Genomic DNA, 19074 nt, shown 5'->3' with positions numbered 1-19074 from the left:
AACTCACTTACAAAAATCAGATCCATTCCTGAAAATACAGAGTTATGCATTAATCACAATGAAAAATTCTTATTTGGTCCAGAGTGCACAAGACAAGTTGAACTTGCTTCAAGAAAGTTCAAGGAGTTCATTTTGAGCCTATCATTCATTTTCTCATTGCATAACTCTAGTGAAGCACAATTTTTTTCAGTTAAAAGGAACTACGTTCCTAGTTTATGTTTCTTCACCTTTTTAATAACTTAACTTCCCACCTGTGAGGGAAAAAAGGCCATTTACTTGAAGATTCGGTAACTGGATAGTATTTTTTCAGCAATGGAGACACAATGGGCTGAATGGTTTCCTCCAGTCTTGTTATTTTTGTTTTATACTAGTCCCACAAAAGGACTAGTCCTCCACCTAAGTGCAGGAGTAGGCCATTCAGCCCTTCGAACCAATACCACTATTCAATGTGATCATGGCTGATCATCCAATGTTATTTGAATTGCTCCTGGGTCCACGCAAAATAATGATGGGTGCATTTTGGCTGTGATCCCCTGAGATTGTCACGCATCATCATGGGTGGTAGACACAGCAGGGTACATGACCGGGTTAGGCCTCCTCCATTGCCAGAGTGAGGCCACATGCAAACTGGAAGAACAATACCTCGGTTGGGCATCTTACAAGCCATAAATTCTCCAATTTTAGGTAACTACATAACCCTCCCCCTCTCCTTACTTCCCCCATTTAACCTCCTTCACTCTCTCCCACCTAGACACACCCATTTCTCCCCTCCACCTACATTCCTTCCTCTAGCTTCACAATTCGGAACTCTGTAATCCTTTTGTCCCATGCCTTCTGTCTCTTCACCTCTAGCCTTTGTCCATCTGCCTATCAAATAACCCTCCTCACCTGTCTGTCTATTATTTGCCAGGCTTTGTCCTGCCTCTCCACTTTTCCAGTTTTCTTTCACCCTCAATCAGTCTGAAGAGGGGTGCCGACCCGAAACGTCACCCATTCGTGTTCGCCTGACCCGCTGAGCTACTCCAGCACTCCATGTTTTCTAGGGTATATGACGCAAGCAGCAACTTTAAAAATTATTACTCAAAGTAAAGAGGGTAAATAAAGCTTTCTTAATACTAAACCTTGTTTTTAAATCAAACTTGTTGGTGTATACAAAGCCTTTCACAGAATGAAGTATCTATCAGTCATGGAATTTAATTGTATCCTTTTTGGTTTGAAGTGCAGTTTAGTTTCTCTGATGAAACGAAAAGAAAACAAACTACAGAGAATTTACAGCACAGGAAGCATTTTGCGCACGGTGCAGGATAATAAAAACTTCCCCACCTAATCCCACTTTCAACACTGGGTCTGTAGCCGTGCAGATCACGGCTCGCAGAACTCATGTAATCATTGAGTAACAATGCAAGGGTTTCTGCTCCAACTACACATTCAGCCAGCGACTTCCAGAACCATATCACCAATCGCATGACAGTTTTCCTCGTCTCCCCTTTAATCTACTAACTCCTTCAAACACATTATCACAGAAAGGATAGATCCATCACTGGAGGCAGCTCACTTTTATGCTGAATATTTTCCAGCATTTTTTTTCCTGCAAGAGACCCACTAGTTTTAGCTGTGTAGGAAAGAAAACTGCAGATGCAGGTTTAAATAGAAGGTAGACACAAAATGCTGGAGTAACAGCGGGCCAGGCAGCATCTCTGGAGAGAAGGATTGGGTGACATTTCAGGTCGAGACCCTTCTTCAGACTGATGTCAGGGGAGGGGGCGGGACAAAGTTAGGATGTAGTAGGAGACAGGAAGACTAGTGGGAGAACTGGGAAGGGGGTGGGGAAAGAGAGGGACAGAGGAACTATCTGAAGTTCCCCCCTCGACTCCATCCAAGGACCCAAACAGTCTTTCCAGGTAAGGCAGAGGCTGCACCTCCTCCAACCTCATCTATTGTATCCGCTGATCCAGATTCTCTACATCGGCGAGACCAAGCGCAGGTTCGCTGATCGTTTCGCTGAACACCTCCGCTCAGACCGCCTTAACCAACCTGATCTCCCGGCGGCTCAGCATTTCAACTTCCCCTCCCATTCCCAATCTGACCTTACTGACCTGGGCCTCCTCCATTGTCACAGTGAGGCCCAGCGCAAATTGGAGGAACAGCATCTCATATTTTGTTTGGGCAGTTTACACCCCAGCGGTATGAACATTGACCTCTCTAACTTCAGATAGTTCCTCTGTCCCTCTCTTTCCCCACTCCCTTCCCAGTTCTCCCACTAGTCTTCCTGTCTCCTACTACATCCTATCTTTGTCCCACCCCCTCCCCTGACATCAGTCTGAAGAAGGGTCTCAACCTGAAATAACACCCATTCCTTCTCTCCAGAGATGCTGGCTGACCCGCTGTTACTCCAGCATTTTGTGTCTACCCACTAGTTTTAGCTAAATGTTTCCTTTTTGCAGATCTACAGATGCCATTATTTTCAAATTCTACTTTATGTCCTTATCAATTTCATGATCTACCTTTGCTGAATTCTAAAACTTGATTCCTCAGGCTTACTGTTTCTTTCAGCAACATTAGAACCGTTCCCCTTTGATCTAATACTACCTTTTACTTGTCTTGTCAGCAACAGTAAGCCCACTTTTCCCGTTTGGCTTTTGAGTCCTACTTCATTGAGCTGCAGCCGGTCTCTATTACATCATTAAAAAAAACCTAAACAGATGAAAGATACTTCACACCATGTTTCAGATTTAATCACACTTCTGATAAGAAGTAGCTCCACACAAGCCTACTTGCATGAATTATTAGCAACCTCAAATGGTTACAAGTTTCACAAAATGCCACACAATGTATTTTTTATTTGGGGTTGGAAAAAGATGGGTAAATTTAGTTTATTTACCAAGGTACAGTGTACCGTGTGCAGTGAAAAACTTTTTGTTGCGTGCTATCCAATCAGCTGAAACACTACATTATTACAATCAAGCCGCCCACAATGTACAGATTCAGAATAAAGAGAATAACGCTTAGTGTAAGATAAAGTCCAGTAAAGTCCGATTAAAGATAGTCCGAGGGTCTCCAATGAGGTAGGTGGCAGCTTACGACTGCTCTCTAGTTGGTGATAGGGTGGTTCAGTTGTCCAATAACAGCTGGGAATAAACTGTCCCTGAATCTGGAGGCTTGCGTTTTCACACTTCTGTACCTCTTGCCTGATGGGAGAGGGGAGAAGAGAGAGTGTCCAGGGGAGACTTGTCCTTGACTGTACTGGTGGCCTTGCCAAGGCAGCGTGATGTGTAGATGGAGTCAATGGTAGGAGTTCGGTTTGCGTGATGGTCTGGACTGTGTCCACAATTCTCTTGCAATTTCCTGCGGACTTGGATGGAGATATTCCCAACTGTGATACATGTACAATTTTTTTTGCCAGGTGAAATTATTTTAGTTGAAAATATCATTTGATCAATGTTAATCAAACTAAAATGAATGCCATGGGCACTGCAGATGCCTCAATGGTTCACAGCGCAGGGCCTCTTGGGTAATATACACATTTGTATGTTGAGTAAAAACCAATCCATGTTTGTTGCTCAGGCCAAAAATTAGAACCTGTCAATTAATATACTACATGGTTGAGGCTACATTTTCAAAATTAGTTACTGGAAGAGGTGTTGAACTGAATGGTATGGAGAGCAGAGATAGAATGGATAGAACCAGAGAATTAAAGCCTAATTGCAGTTCGGGGATTCAAATTAAGTATTAAAATAATCCGCAACATTAAGGCTTAAATAGCAATTAACAACATTCTTTTGTACATTTAAGGCACATGGTTAAACTCAATTAATTAATGGATCCAGACAGCAAGACAGACTTGGAAGAACAACACCATTTCATACATACTCGCATAATACCTTTCTATTCTCATTCATGTAGCAGCTTTTCCAGCCAAATGTTTCCAATAAAGGTCTTTAATACACACCAGTTTTAAAGGGTGTTCAAATATTCAAATTATTCATCTAGCATTAACTTCGTCTTTCACACACCTTTTCAAGTTAGGTACCTCATCCCTTGGCAGAGGATCAACTTTTAGACTTTAGAAATACAGCATGGAAACAGGCCCTTCGGCCCACCGAGTCCACGCACCCAGTTAATTAACATCATCCAACACATGACAATTTTACCAAAGTCATTTAACCTACAAACCTGTACATCTTTGGAGTGTGGGAGGAAACCAGAGCACCCAGAAAAAAACCCCGTGGTCTCAGGGAAAACGTACAAACTCCGTGCAGGCAACACCCATTGTCAGGATTGAACCAGAGTCTCTGGCGTTATAAGACAGCAATCCTACCGCTGCATGGCCCCAAGCAAAGAAAACTCAGAATGGATCCTTTACATTTCTATCTTCACAAATTTAAAAATCATTTGGACAGGTACATGTTTTAGAGGGATAGGGGCCAAATGCAGGCCGGTGGGACTAGTGTAGATGGGACATGTTGGTTGGTGTGGGCAAGTTGAACCGAAGGGCCTGTTTCTTCGCTGTATAACTCTATGATAAATTGAACTTTATCTTGCAATGTTAATCAGAACTTGTGTGAACGATGGTCGGCGTGGATTTGGTGGGCCGAAAGGCCTGTTTCCGTGCTGTGTGTCTAAACTAAATTGAATTAGTCTGAAGAGCGGAGGAAGGGTGAGCTGCTAAGCCTTGTTGAAGGCACATCCATTGTGGGCCAGGACACTCCCGGCAAGCAGGCACGACTTGCCCACTGCGGTCAGCAGAGAACAATGGGGGGACCCAGCGTGGGGCCGCCGAGAACAAAAGGGGAGCTGGCGGGGGGGCTGTCACATGCGGCAGCAGGCAGTAGAAAGGACTGTTTAATACTTTTGTATCTTTGTCTATGCCAACACATGGCAAAACTGATGTACTACCTGGATTGTATGCAAAATAAAGCTTTTCACAGTACCAAGGAAACCATGGCACACGTGATAAAGTATCATTCATTCGTTATTAAATGATATACCCTTTATCCTGTATCTGTACACTGCAAACGGCTGATTGTAGGCAAGTATAGTCCTTTCCTTGACTAGATAGCACACAACAAAAAAGCTTTTCACTGTACCTCTGCACAATAAACTATAAAAAAATGATTAAAAAACCCAGGCTACTTTTCAAAGATATTTGAACAGACCCACAAATCCATGAGATGCTTATTTGCAGACTTGCTGAGAATTTAATGACAAGATGATAGGGTTAATCACAGATGACAATGCAACAAACTGCAATGGATATGAAATAGCGGATGCTTCTCTTCAATGAAAAGTTTCAATTGACAAATAATCCTTACCCCTCCCCACAAGTCCTCACAGTTTAAATTTTAGTTTAAAATATTTTTAAGGAAAAAACAAAACAGGTAAAACCAGATATTTCATTTGAAGGTTAGCCCTATTTCAAGCATATTATTAATACTTTGGAATTCAAAGAATCACAGTACAGATTACCACCCCTAGTGCCTTTGTGAGATATTTGACTCATTGTAATATTAGCGTATGTGCACTGTATATGTATAGTATATGCATGCACACTAGAGTGAGCATTTTTTTAATGTGGTCTGAACAGCATAATGTTGCACCTAAAGGATGCACTGTGCAGTTAAATTAATCAAACACTAAACGTAACTTTATTATTAGACAAGATTTGTTGAAACCTAAGGTTAAAGTGCTGGACTAACTCAGCAGATCAGGCAACATCTCTGGAGAACATGGACAGGAGACATTTCAGACTGGGACCCTTCTTCACATTGATTGTGAGGGGTGGGGAGAAAGCTGAAGAGGTGGGGGCAGGACAAAAGCCTGGCCAGTGAAAGGTGAATACAGGTGAGGAGGCATTTTAATAGGCAGATGGTTGGACAAAGTCTTGATATGAAGAGACAAAACAGTGTGAGCCAAGGATCGAAGTGCGAATTGTGAAGCCAGATGAGGGAATATAGGTGGGGGGATGGATGAATGTTCATACATGTTGGGTTGTAAGCTACCCAATGATGAAGGGTTCCAACCCAAAACGTCACCTATCCATGTTTGCCAGAGATGCTGCCTGATCCACTGAGTTACTCCAGCACAAAGTAACTCAGCATCTGCAGCTCCCTGTTTCTCCTCAAGATTTGTTGAAATGTTTTAGCATACTCAAAAATAAAATTGGGTACAGTTATGCATGATGCAATTAGAGGTGATAGTGGTTTAGAGTTTTGTTTCAAAGATGACAGCTTGTTAACACCATTAGTGAAGTGCATCTGGCAAGTAAGAAACATCACTTGAATTTCACAACTTTGCATGCAGCCTTATGAAAATTACACTGCCATCATTTTTTAAAAGAGATACCTGCACTGGCACATTAGCTGCCTGTTTACCTTGCCACCGAGAAGAATGAATGGTATGTGTACCTTTTAACAATTTGATCCAAGAAAACTGTCAACACAAACAATTAAAAGTATCGCAAATTATTCCTTTGGAAATTGTATGCCAAGGAATCGTATGCAACGGAATCCCAGCAGCAGTGCAAGGGCAATCTAGGTCACTTCCTGGGACGAGGGAGTTACCTGCAAAGAGAATGAGCACACTATGGATTTAGGGATGAGGAGAATCATGTATATTTCAATGAGGTTAAAGTTTCACATGGTGGATGTTGAGTAAAAGGACACAAGATGCTGGAGTACTCAGGGGATCAAGGAGCTCGGGTCGAGTTCCTTCTTCAGATTGATTGTAGGGGGTGAATGAAAGCAGGGAGCGAGGAGAGGCAGGACAAAGCATGGCAGGTAATCAGTGGACACAGGTCGGGGGGGTGGGGTGGTTGATAGACAAGCAGACAGGGGGTTCGAACACTGGCGATGGAACCGATATTAAAGCAGAAGGCGTAAGGCAGACGGATTGAAGAGATGCAAATTGTGAAGCTGGAGGAAACATAGAAAATAGGTGCAGGAGTAGGCCATTTGGCCCTTCAAGCCAGCACCGCCATTCAATATGATCATGGCTGGTCATCCAAAATTAGTACCCCATTCCTGCTTTCTCCCCATATCCCTTGATTCCGTTAGCCCTAAGAGCTATATCTAACTCTCTTGAAAACATCCAGTGAATTGGCCTCCACTGCCTTCTGTGGCAGAGAATTTCACAGATTCACAACTCTCTGGGTGAATTTTTTTTTCCTCATTTCAGTCCTAAATGGCCTACCCCTTATTCTTAAACTGTGACTCCTGGTTCTGAACTCCCCCAACATCGGGAACATTTTTCCTGCATCTAGCCTGTCCAATCCCTTCAAATGTTTTAATGTTTCTCTGAGATCCCCTCTCAGCCTTCTAAATTCCAGTGAATATAAGCCCAGTCGATCCTTTCGGAATGTAGGAGGAGGGGGAGGGAAATAGGTACAAGTCCAGGTTGAATAGTTGAGTAGATGGACCCTTAGCTAGGGACCAGAAATAGAGAGATACCTGATTGGAAAGACAGGAATATGGGTAACTCACAGGCAAAAGGGACAAGCTTAAATGGGGCATGTTGGTTGACATGAACGATTTGTTCCGGAGCCCTTTTCCACTCCATGCTCTACGGCTCTAAATAGACGGAACATAATGCAAGCTTAGAGGTCGGCCGATTTGGGCTAAATTAGAGATAATTTTGCACAGAAAGGTTTGGGGAAATTTGGAATTCTCTTTCCCAAAGAGCTCTTTATAATCGACAGTGGATAGTTGTATAACCAGACACATTCAGTGCAAATCTTACCACCCCTTACTGACAACATCCATCATGATGCTAAACCAATATCATCCTCTCAATTCATCTACATTGCTGGATACTATTGGAACCCAAAGTAAAATTATACTATTTACTGACCTTTATTGCTAGGACGACTAACTGCTTTCCCCGAATTATTTCTGTGATGTTTAGTTGACATGCGTTTCATCTGCCTCTGGGTATTAGGTGGCGATGTTCCATAAAAACCTTCAATGCCCGATTCATCAGAATAACTTTCTGGTTCAGAATCTTCAGAAACTACATTAGCAACATCTTCCCTAGGGCATGAACAAAAAAAGGCTCAATTTGTTGTTTTGTAAACTATTCATATTCAACAAAAATAAATGTGTTGCTTTAAGCAACTACTCTTGTGGTATTAAAAATACAGAACCAACCAATCAGGCAACCAAACCACAAGACATCCTTGGGTGGAGGACAACTTCAATAAAGAACTTGATTTCACATTTGGCAGGATTTCCTCTGTGACGGGCAAAGTTTGAGTCTACAAACAAACTTAGTGTACGTGAAGCACAAAATTTGCAGGTGACAATAAACACAGGAGGCGCACACACAGAAAACACCTCCAATTGATTAGGAGTTCCCTTTGATACTGGGAGCTTTACACAAGCAGATTAAAAATAGTCACTGTTGACTGTACTGCATAAGCCAATAAACTTACGCACTCCGATAAAAACTGCACAGAGCTACAGGTAAAACCATGCACTCTAACCAGTGAATCTGCAAGCAGATGGTGCTCAAATGGCCAGGGGGGGTGGAAGCTGCAGGAATTCTCACAAACTATGGCATTCTCAATAACCAGTTTATGATATCAATTAAGCATAGCATTAGCAACACCTACCTATATGAGGTGGAGTGTGAGAGGCAGAAAGGCAATGGATACATGAAATCTGCTACATCCGTGTCGCTAAAGAATCCAGGGGGGAGGGGGACAGTATGACAGCGCAGGCACACAGCAAGCATCGCGTTGCAGCAAGAGAGATCAATGCTCTTGCTGGGAACCTTGCTGGTGGTTCTCAGAATAAATCAGTGTGTCGTTGAGCACGCTGCTCCTTTCTTAAGATTACTTTGTCCTTTCCCCACAACCTCAACTATAGCATATAGTTGAGAGATTTACCCCATCATTGCAAAGCTACTAAATTTAGAAACATTCAATATTTCAGCCACTGAAAGGCTTCACTTCAATCAAAAAACATTATAGAAAGCAGCAACCCTTCATGGACAAAATTCTGAAATATTAATTAGCAGAAATGCAGGTGTACTGATACATTTCTTGCATTTGGTGATTCTGAAAGATCAAAAGAGGGCAAACTCCACATTTTCTTTAATTGCAGATGTAATATTGTTTTGCTGTCTGACACTAATATATATCAAACTTGACCGGGTATACCATCAGGTCCAGACGCTTTCCGAGGGTTCACCCCCCCCTGAAGGATCTTCTGACGTCGGCCTCTGTGACTGTAATATCATCAGGGTATATGGGGCTTGGGAAGGCACATCAGTGTTCTCCCTATCAAAGCTTGCACAGTAAAGCATTGAGCTCATTAAGAAGTGATGCTTCGCTGTTGCTTGAGCTGCCTCCTGATTTCACCTTTGTAGGAAGTGATGGCATTCAAGCCCTGCCACAGTTGCCGAACATCCGCCCCATCCTCCAGCTTAGAGCAGGTCCCTTTTGGCCTTTTCGACAGCCTTGTCAAGGTTGTATCTGGACTTTTTATAGACCTCTGCGTCACCAGACCTGAATGCTCGGGATCTAGTCTTCAGAAGAATGTAGATCTCCTGGTTCATCCAAGGCTTCTGGTTAGGAAACACAGATGGTTTTTGTAGGAACTCAGTCATAACACATTTCCTTTTGAAGTCTGTAACGACTGTGGCGGATTCATTCAGGTCTGTTGCTGAGTCCTTGAACATTGCCCAGTCTACTGACTCCAAGCAATCCTGTAGGTGTCCTCTGCCTCCCCAGACCAGCCCTTTGCAGTCCTCACCTCTTGGGGTGTGCTCTTCAGTTGCTGCCTGAATGCAGGAAGAAGCAGCACCGCTGAATGGTTGGATTTCCCTGTGAGGGCGAGGGATAGAGCGATAGGCATCGTTGATGGTTGTATAGCAGTGGTCAAGGGTCTTTAATCCTCTGGTGCTGCAGGCGACATGTTGGTGGTAGTTTGGGAGTGAATTTTTCAGGTTGGTTTTGTTGAAGTCCCCGGCTATGGTGGTAAAGGCTTCGGGGTACGCTGACTGGTGCTTGTTAACCACGGCATGCAGCTCCTCCAATGCTACAGGAGTGGGATGTAGACCGCGGTCAGGATGATGGAGGTGAATTCCCTCTGGAGGTAGAAGGACAGCACTTCACCACCAGATTTTCCAGGTGCGGAGAGCGGGATTTAGATAGAACTGCCACGTCTGAGCACCACGAAGAGTTAACCATGAGCCACTTCTCCCTTTCCCAGATGCCTGCGCTCGGTCCATATGATGGATGGAGAAACCTTCAGGCTGGACGGCTGAGTCTGGGGAGCTGAGGGTGAGCCAAGTCTCTGTGGAACAGAACACACAGCATTCCCTCAGCTCCCTTTCATAAAGCAGCCTTTACCTTAAGTCCTCCACTTTATTTTCCAGTGATTGTACATTGGCTAGGAGGATGGTAGGATGAGGGGGTCATAGACCCCTGAGCTTCAGTCTGATTGTAGTCCTGCCCGCTGGCCACATTTCCAGACACCATGGAGGCCTCCTCGGTGTTTCCAGGTACAGTACCTACTGTTCCTGCGATCCTCCGCCAGGTTGGGGATTCCCCAGCGATCGGGAATTCCCTTAGTCGGCAGCCGATAGATCGCAATAGCACTAATGTGTTTAAATGCATTAGCAGCTTGTCAGTTACAGCTCTGGTTTCTGCTGTTTCTTTTATACAGGTAAGCTGAAAAATATTATATTTGATGATTTTCTGCTGTGCTACTGGCAACAAGAGTCCAGACCCAAAACGACACTTATCCATGTTCTCCGGAGAAACAGCCTGACCCGCAGAGTCACACCACCACTGTGTCAACTGCAGTTCCATATTGAAACTGGGGTTGTTTATTAAACACTGGAGGACAGAATTTCTCCCCTCCCCCAGTCTTACAATCTGTTCCCGGGATATTTAGTGAGATTCCAAAACTGAACCATCTGTGGAAAAATAAAACATGTTATACAAGCTAAAAAAACACCACAAAAAGTTGGTGGAACTCTGAGCCAAGCAGCATCTGTGGAGGGAAATCACATTTTGCATTGAGACCCTTCTTCAGACTGAATTTCCACCAATCTGAAGAAGGGGGGACACAAAATGCTGGAGTAACTTAGGGGGTCAGGTAATATCTCTGGTGAAAATGGATAAGTGACGTTTCGGGTCGGGACCCTTCTTCAGTCCCGGTCCCGACCCAAAATGCTACTTATCCATTTTCTCCAGAGATGCTGCCTGACCCCGAGTTACTCCAGCATTTGATGTTTATCTTTGGTATATACTAGCATCTGCAATTTCTTTTTTATTAAATCAGAAGGGCCCTGAACTAAACATTGTCTGTCCATTTCCCACCACAATGCAGCCTGACCCGCATTCCACAAGCACTTTGTGCTTTTCTCAAGATTCCAGCATACACAGTTCCTTGCGTCTCCACAAAGTTAAAAATATTTTTAACTTGAGAAACAGAAGGAGCTCTAAGCCAAAATATGAAAAGGGAGCAGCAGTAAGCTTCGTAGCTTATCAAAACTGTATTACTATTCAATAATATCAATAACTAAATTTGATCTTCGTTCTAAATATTTTTCCCAAGTGAACATCCTCATTTCTGGGGTGGGTTATTTTAAAGACTCACAACTCAAAAAAAAAATCTTTAAATTTATTTCAGGTCATCTGTTGCCGGCCCTATATTGTTCTGGCCGTCTCCTACCTCCAGTCCTCCTTACCCCCACCCTAGTCTTTCAGTCTGAAGAAAAATTTCCAAACCGAAACGTCACCTATTACTTTTCTCCAGAGATGCTGCCTGACCCGCTGAGTTACTCCAGCATTTTGAGTCTATCGTCAAAAAATTAAATTTCTCATTTCAGACCTAAATGGATAAAACTTTATTGAGACAATGCCCCCATTTCAGAATCCCACGATTCAGCAAGATCACCTCCCAATCTTACAGATTTTGCAGTATATAGTCCAATCTATATATACATATAACAACCTATCCTCTTAAAACAAACCCTTCATCCCAGGAAGGAATTTAGGGAATTTTCTCTGCAACAACAAAGAGCTGGAAACACTCAGCATGTCAAGCAGCATCTATGAAAAGAGAATGAGCCAATGCTTCTGATCAAAGACAAAGTCAAAGAACCATCAGCAGATTCATTTAAAAAGATCAAACCTATACGCAGTGTTTTAGGTGCGGTCTCACAAATGTACAATTGTAGCAAGACTTCACCTTGAACTCCATTCCTTTTGAAACATTTGCTTCCTTAATTGCTTGCAGGCTAATTCAGTCTCAAATCATCTCATCCTCTAGGGACAATCAATCCCTTGAACAAGGGAATCAAGATCACACTGCCTCTAGTAACTCTCTCTTGAGGTACAGAGACCAGAATAGCACACAGTACTTTAACCAAGAACTCACCACAACCCTATCCAATTTCAGCAAGGATCTCCTTTTGTATTGTAACACTTTTGCGACAAAGATCATTTATTGTCTTCATAACTTGCTGCAGCCACTTTTACTTTCTACATCTCATGGGCCAATTCTCCAACACCACAAAGTGCACCAACATTTTAGTTCAATGCATATTCTATTTTTGTATGGTTCCTTCTAAAGTTCATCAAACATCTGCCCAAATTAAACATTATAGTTCAAAGTAAAGTGTAACTTTGGCCTTGTTCACAATGTTTACGTTGGAACATTGAAAAAGAGCAATTTTCATTTGATGCTTTGACAGGTTCTTGCACAAAGCGTGAGGTTAGTTGTCTCAACATTACATCACTCCATGATTCAAGCCTTCATTATTTTGGACAAGTACAAGTCAGAAATTTTCAAAACCCACATAAAAGGGGTATTTTAAATAATGTTGCAAAATATAACAGTTGCTGGAGAACAACTTTCACTATAAGAGCGAGAAAAAAGTTTTGATTCTCCCAGCATTTAAGCACTTAACTAGGTACAAGTTCAAGACTCCCAAGCACATGCAACACAGAACAGGCCCTCTAGCACATATGTCTGTGCTCAAAATGATGCCAGGAGCATCACATATCTACCTGCACATAACCCATATCCTTCCATTCCCAGCATATCCATATGCCTATGCAAGTCTTTTAAATACCATTTACGTATCTGCTTCAACCAATACTCCCAGCAGCATGTTCCAGGCACTCACCACCCTCTAATGTTTAAAAAAGAGATGCAGCCTTTCACTCCAGTTAAGGGATAGCCCGGAGATACCGGCACTGCATGGATGGATTCTATGTTGAGTTCAATGGAGCAGCATAAATTTCCTAGTTTTCCACTGAGAAATGTGCTCAGTACCTGTGACAAGAAAGAGCCAGGGAAGAAAATCCATGGCCACCAAAATCTAGATCTCATTTAACTCAGTTACTTTAAATGGATTTTATTATTGTGTGAACTAAAAATTTATTAACAGTAGTTTTCAATCATTTTTAAGAAACAGCATCCAGGTATGTTTTCAAAGTTGGAGAATGTCCGAGACACGCAAATATTCGCTGCTATTGCATAGGCAAAGCCAAGCTGTTGTGTTGAGAGGGGCTCAGCACTGCAGAGCGCTTCGATTAGCAGGGAGACAGTTTCCCAACCGAGCCATCGTCAACCACAAAGGGACGGCCTGAGGGGAGATTACATTTGATGAAATAGCAGCTGAAAGGGTAGGGTAGCTGCAGAAGATTCAGAAGTCTTCGCATTTTTCTAACAAGTCAACGAGTTCAGATAGTTGTATTGACGACCAATGTATTAACTCATAAAAAACAGAAATTAGTAATAAATAATTATTCTTCAACTGGATGTTTCAACTGGGTGAAGACAAAAAAAAAGCTGCAAATGTGGAAATAGACTGGTGCACATGATGTCAATTTTCATAGCACAAATGCGGCGAGGGAACATAAACAAAACAGCAAAATTATAGGAGGTGCAGGGACAGGGTGTCCTCTGTGCACACATGCTGATGGCTTGAAGCTGGCTGTCTAAATTGACCAGGATATGAAAAAGCTGCATTGAAAACTTAAGGTTTTTTAAAAATTACGAAAATATACAATACGGAACAGTACAGCACAGTAACAGGCCCTTCAGCTCACAATGTCTTTGCAAACAAGATGCCAAGTTAAGCATATCTCCTCTGCCTGCAAATGATGCATACCCCTCCATTTCCTGCATATCCATGCGCCTATCCAAAAGCTGATAAGGTTGCAGAGAAGATTCGCCAGGATATGCCTAGGATTCCAGGACATGAGTTACAAGGAACAGCTGTGACGTTTTTCCTCTTGGAGCATACTCAGCTGAGGGATGACCTTAGAGGTATACAAAAAAAATTAAAGATTAGGTGAATAATCACAATATATTTCACAGGGTAAAGGAGTCCAGAAGTAAGGGGTTTATGGTCAAGTTGAGGGGAATGATTTAAAAGGAGACCCTAGATTAGTTGGCCTTTAACAAGTGAAAACTACTTAAAGCCAAAAGATCATAGGCTACAATTCAATAACATCAACATTTAACAGTTCCCATGGTTACTCAAACTCTGCACATGCTGTAAAGTGCAGCATACAATTTAATTCTCCCTGGTGCAGGAAGTTATTTTAATGCATCACTCTGTACCTAATTGCCAGATGTCTCCACGTTGCCTGCATGAACATTCAAGGAATGAAGAAATCTGTGTCACCTACAAAATCTGGTGCAGCAGAGAGCGATCACAGCATAAGGATGAGAGGGGATCTTATGGAAACATATTAGATTATTAAGGGGTTGGACACGTTAGAGGCAGGAAACATGTTCCCAATGTTGTGGGAGTTCAGACCCAGGGGCCACAGTTTAAGAATAAGAGGTAGGCCATTTAGAACGGAGATGAGGAAAAACTTTTTCAGTCAGAGAGTTGTATATCTGTGGAATTCACTGCCTCAGAAGGCAGTGGATGCCGTCTCTGAATGCATTCCAGAGAGAACTAGATAGAGCTCTTAAGGATAACGGAGTCAGGGGGTATGGGGAGCAGGTAGGAACGGGGTACTGATTGAGAATGACCGCCATGATCACATTGAATGGTGGTGCTGGCTTGAAGGGCCGAATGGCCTACTCCTGCACCTATTGTTCATTGTCTACAAGTTCTCGGCTATAATTTGGATCAACAATTGTAAAGATAGAGCCAAGGATATTTTATTGTCATTTGTACAGCAATAAAATTACTACGCAGCACAACCGGTTTGTAAACAGCACTTTAGACAATATTACAAATAAAGTTCAATAAATTAAAAAACAATATAGTGCAAAACAAAACAAAGTCCAAAGTCCCAAGTGCAACCAAGGCAGTTTGGAGTTTAGTTGTTCATAGTGTTCAACATCCTGATGGATGCTGGGAAGAAGCTGTTCGTGAACCTGGACATTAGTTTTCAGACTCCTATAACTTCTTCCCGATGGCAGGAGTGAAATGAGAGCAAGGCCAGGGTGGTGGTGTGTGTCCTCAATGATATTGGCTGTCTCTTTGAGGCAGCACCCCCTATAGATCTCTTCAATGTCACTTTGTGGGTTTTTTTGTCAACCAGCATTTCCAGTTCCTTGTGTCCAAACTATTTTAAAAGACTAAGAGTTTGATTTATATAGCACATCAAAAATAGAAAATATCCTAAGACGTTACATATCCAAAATGCATAAAATTGAAATGAGGAGTTGGTACCAAGATCAAGCAGCAAATACTAGTCAAAACCTGGGTGGTCCCTCTGCCTCATTCCCACCCACGAGGTGGAATTCCTGTACAAGTTACTAGAAAGTTTCAAGAGTAAATATGGTTCAGAATCCAAATATGTCTAGATATCTTCCAGATTTGTCTGCAATTACTGCAAAAGCTCCATAAATTCCAGATTAACAGCCCCTTTAGAAATGTTTTACTGCTAAAAGATCAGAAGATGATCAGCCATGATCACAATGAATGGCAGTACTGGCTCGAAGGGCCGAATGGCCTACTCCTGCACCTATTTTCTATGTTTCTATGCTTTTTTTAAGATATTTAGATATTTCATAAACTATATGCTACTAAGAAATTTAAGGTAAGAAAGAAAATGCGTGTAATGCAAAGATTAAAGGTAAATCTGAGAATTGCAAAACATAAGGCAAAAGATAACTAAGAGGAATAAAAGTGTATGATTTGTGCAAGTCAGCAAGAGGCCAGAGTATGCATTTCTACGATACAAATATTACCAAGGTATACCGTAGGTCGCTGGGAGACAAGACTAGTGTTGGGAATTTAGAGGTTGGTTAGTTAATTAGTGGTTGGGAAGTTCGTGGTTGGGAATAAAAAGAACAAAGTTTCAACAAATATTTCAAATCTGCTAAACATATGCCCATTGCAGTGCACATTCCAGAGGCAAAATGGGGAGGGGAACAAGACTCAATCACCAAGGAAAAGGTACAATGCAGAACAATGGAATTAATGCCTGACAATTGAAATGAACGAACAGCTTATTCCCCTCTGTTACCCAACTTCTGAACGGTCCTTCTATAATTTAGGGTATAGTCCCAATTTTCCATCCTGCCTCATTGAGGATATCTCTGGAATTGTTGCACTGCAATGCTGAGAAATGCACCGATCAGTCAAAACATTATGACCTGATGAGCCAAAACATTATGACCACCTGCCTAATATGCTGTTGGTTCTCCATGTACAGCCCCATACGCAGCAGAGTGCGATGCACTGTGTATTGTGACACATTCCTCCCGTGACCACCATTAAAATTTTCTGTGATTTGTGCCACAGTAGACTTTCTGTCGGTTCGGACCAGACAGGATAGCCTTCGTTGCCCTCGCGCATCGATGAGCCTTGGGCGCCCAACACCCTGTTGCCGATTTGTGGTTTGTCCCTCCTCGGACCACTGTCGGTAGGTACTCACCACTGCTGACCGGGAGCACCCCCACAAGCCTTGCCGTTTCAGAGATGCTCTGACCCAGTCGTCTGCCCTTGTCAAAGTCGCTCAGGTCTTTACTCCTGCCCATTTCTCCTGCATCCAACACATCAACTTCAAGAACTTGAAGGCAGCACGGTGGCGCAGTGGTAGAGTTGCTGCCTTACAGCGAATGCAGCGCCGGAGACTCAGGTTCGATCCTGATTACGGGTGCTGTCTGTATGGAGTTTGTACGTTCTCCCCTTGACCTGCGTGGGTTTTCTCCGAGATCTTTGGTTTCCTCCCACACTCCAAAGACGTACAGGTTTGTAGGTTAATTGGCAGGGCAAATGTAAAAATTGTGCGGGGATCGCTGGGCGGCGCGGACCCGGTGGGCCGAAGGGCCTGTTTCTGTATCTCTAAATCTAAAATGACTGTTCACTTGCTGCCTAATATATTCCACCCCTTGACAGGTGCCAATGTAACAAGATAATCAATGATATTCACTTCGCCTGTCAGTGGTCATAATTGTTTGGTTGATCGGTGTATATTCTCCATCATGTACCTTTTTCTTCACTCCACCTACTGCACTCGTTTGGCCTGATTGTATAGAATTATAGTATTATCTGATAGCATGCAAAAACAGCTCATCACTGTACTTCGGTATGTGACAATAGCAAACCTAAACCAACTATTTGCATCCTTGCGTCTTGTGAATGTCTTGCTATGGTGAATGCATCAATCTTCTAAAATCCCCCCTTTATGGAAGTCAAAATGAGACATAGCACAGAAACAGGCTATTCGGCCCACCATGTCCACACTAACTATAAAGCACTATTTTTTATACATGCCTAACCCTAGCCTAATTTATTTCTCCCATCAGATTCCACCATTCATCTGTGCATTCAGGGCAATTTACTGCAGCCAATTAGCCAACCAAAGCTCACATTTCTCTGATGTGGGAGGAAACTCAAGCAACCAGAAGAAACCCATGTGGTCACAAAAATAAGGTCCAAATTCCACATTGACAGCACCAGAGGTCAGAATTGAACATGGATCACTGGGGCCGAGAGGTAGCAGCTCTACTCAGGAGCCACTGTGCCCTACACCTTTCTAGAAAGGTTCCAGTTTTTCCGAAAAATGCAAATCTAACCCCTTATCCAATAAAGGATGGAGACTAAAGTCAATCTGTCATATGTCATCAGAAATAGGTGGTATTTCCCCCCCAGTAAGAGCTAGACAAAAATCATAGTTAAAGCAGAATCAGAATAGCTGTGTGACAGAGGAATTGTGCTTGATATATTTAGCAGTTTGTAGAGAATGCAAAACCAGGTTGAGTAAAGGGGAACCAATAGATGTATTGTATTTACAGACGTAATCAGTAGAAAGTTTACTACACAAAATTAGAGCTAAGTAATATTAGCTGACAAGATTGGCAGGCTAACAGAAGAGTGTTTGTAAAAATGGATAATTTTCAGTGGTAAACTGTAACATGTGGGGTGCCACAGAATCAGTGCCAGGCCTTTGACTATTTACATAAATTATTTAGGTTAAAGGACCCAATAAATTGTTGCCAAATTTTCTAATGATGTTAAGGTAGACTGGAAAGCAACTGACAAGGAAGAAACCAGGCTGTGGTGGAATATAGGTAGGTGAGGCTAGTGGCCAAAAGTTTAGCAGGTGAGATGTATGTTTATCCACTTCGGCAAAGGAGAAAACCAGATTTAAATAGAGACTGCAGAATGTTGCTGTTCAGACGGATGGTGGTGTTCTCATATAGTACATGCAGCATAGTTAGCTTGCAGGTGCAGCCGGTAATTAGACCAGCAGATGGAATGCTGCCCTTTATTACAAAGGGGACAGAGTACAAAGTTTAAACGTCTTATTACAAATGTAAAGATTGACGAGAGCATACTCAGAACATTTTTGAAACTTTATTCAAAGGAGGATATATATCCATTGGTGGCAGTTCACAGAATGTACAAGGTTCATGAGAGCAAAGGAAGGTCAAACTGATGATGACCTTTTGAAACAAAAAGATTCCATGGGAGCTTGTTACTGGAGGGATGTCTCCGACTCATGAGACAACCTAGAACCAGGGGCACAGTTTCAGAATAAAATATCAACCATTTACAATAGAGATTAGAGGTTTCTTCTCTGAACAGGTCGTGGTTTTCTACACTCGGGAGTGTGGAGGCAGAAACATTCAATATAATCAAAAG

General features: G+C 42.5%; 1 protein-coding gene across 8 annotated transcripts in view; it reads right to left on the bottom strand.

Annotated features, from left to right (window-relative positions):
• The window catches only part of map3k4 (mitogen-activated protein kinase kinase kinase 4), a 116197-nt gene that overhangs the window by 75986 nt on the left and 21137 nt on the right, over window positions 1-19074 (bottom strand). For 2 of the 8 annotated variants that reach the window (XM_078405203.1, XM_078405198.1), the window contains exons 2-3: window positions 14128-14278; window positions 7846-8019 (exon numbers count right to left, since the gene is read on the bottom strand). The exons of 1 other annotated variant lie outside the window; for it this stretch is intronic. In XM_078405203.1, the coding sequence (XP_078261329.1) occupies window positions 7846-8019; window positions 14128-14218 (265 nt within the window). In that variant the 5' untranslated portion in view covers window positions 14219-14278. Of the gene's footprint in view, window positions 1-6404; window positions 6540-7845; window positions 8025-14127; window positions 14279-19074 lie in introns of those variants that run through there. 5 more of the 8 variants (XM_078405199.1, XM_078405201.1, XM_078405200.1 and 2 more) reach the window with 4 other exon arrangements.

This window comes from Rhinoraja longicauda, chromosome 9 (assembly GCF_053455715.1).
Source record: "Rhinoraja longicauda isolate Sanriku21f chromosome 9, sRhiLon1.1, whole genome shotgun sequence".
NCBI lineage: Eukaryota > Metazoa > Chordata > Chondrichthyes > Rajiformes > Arhynchobatidae > Rhinoraja > Rhinoraja longicauda.
Note: the sequence above shows the minus strand (reverse complement) of the source record. Positions and strands in the feature narration are given on the sequence as shown.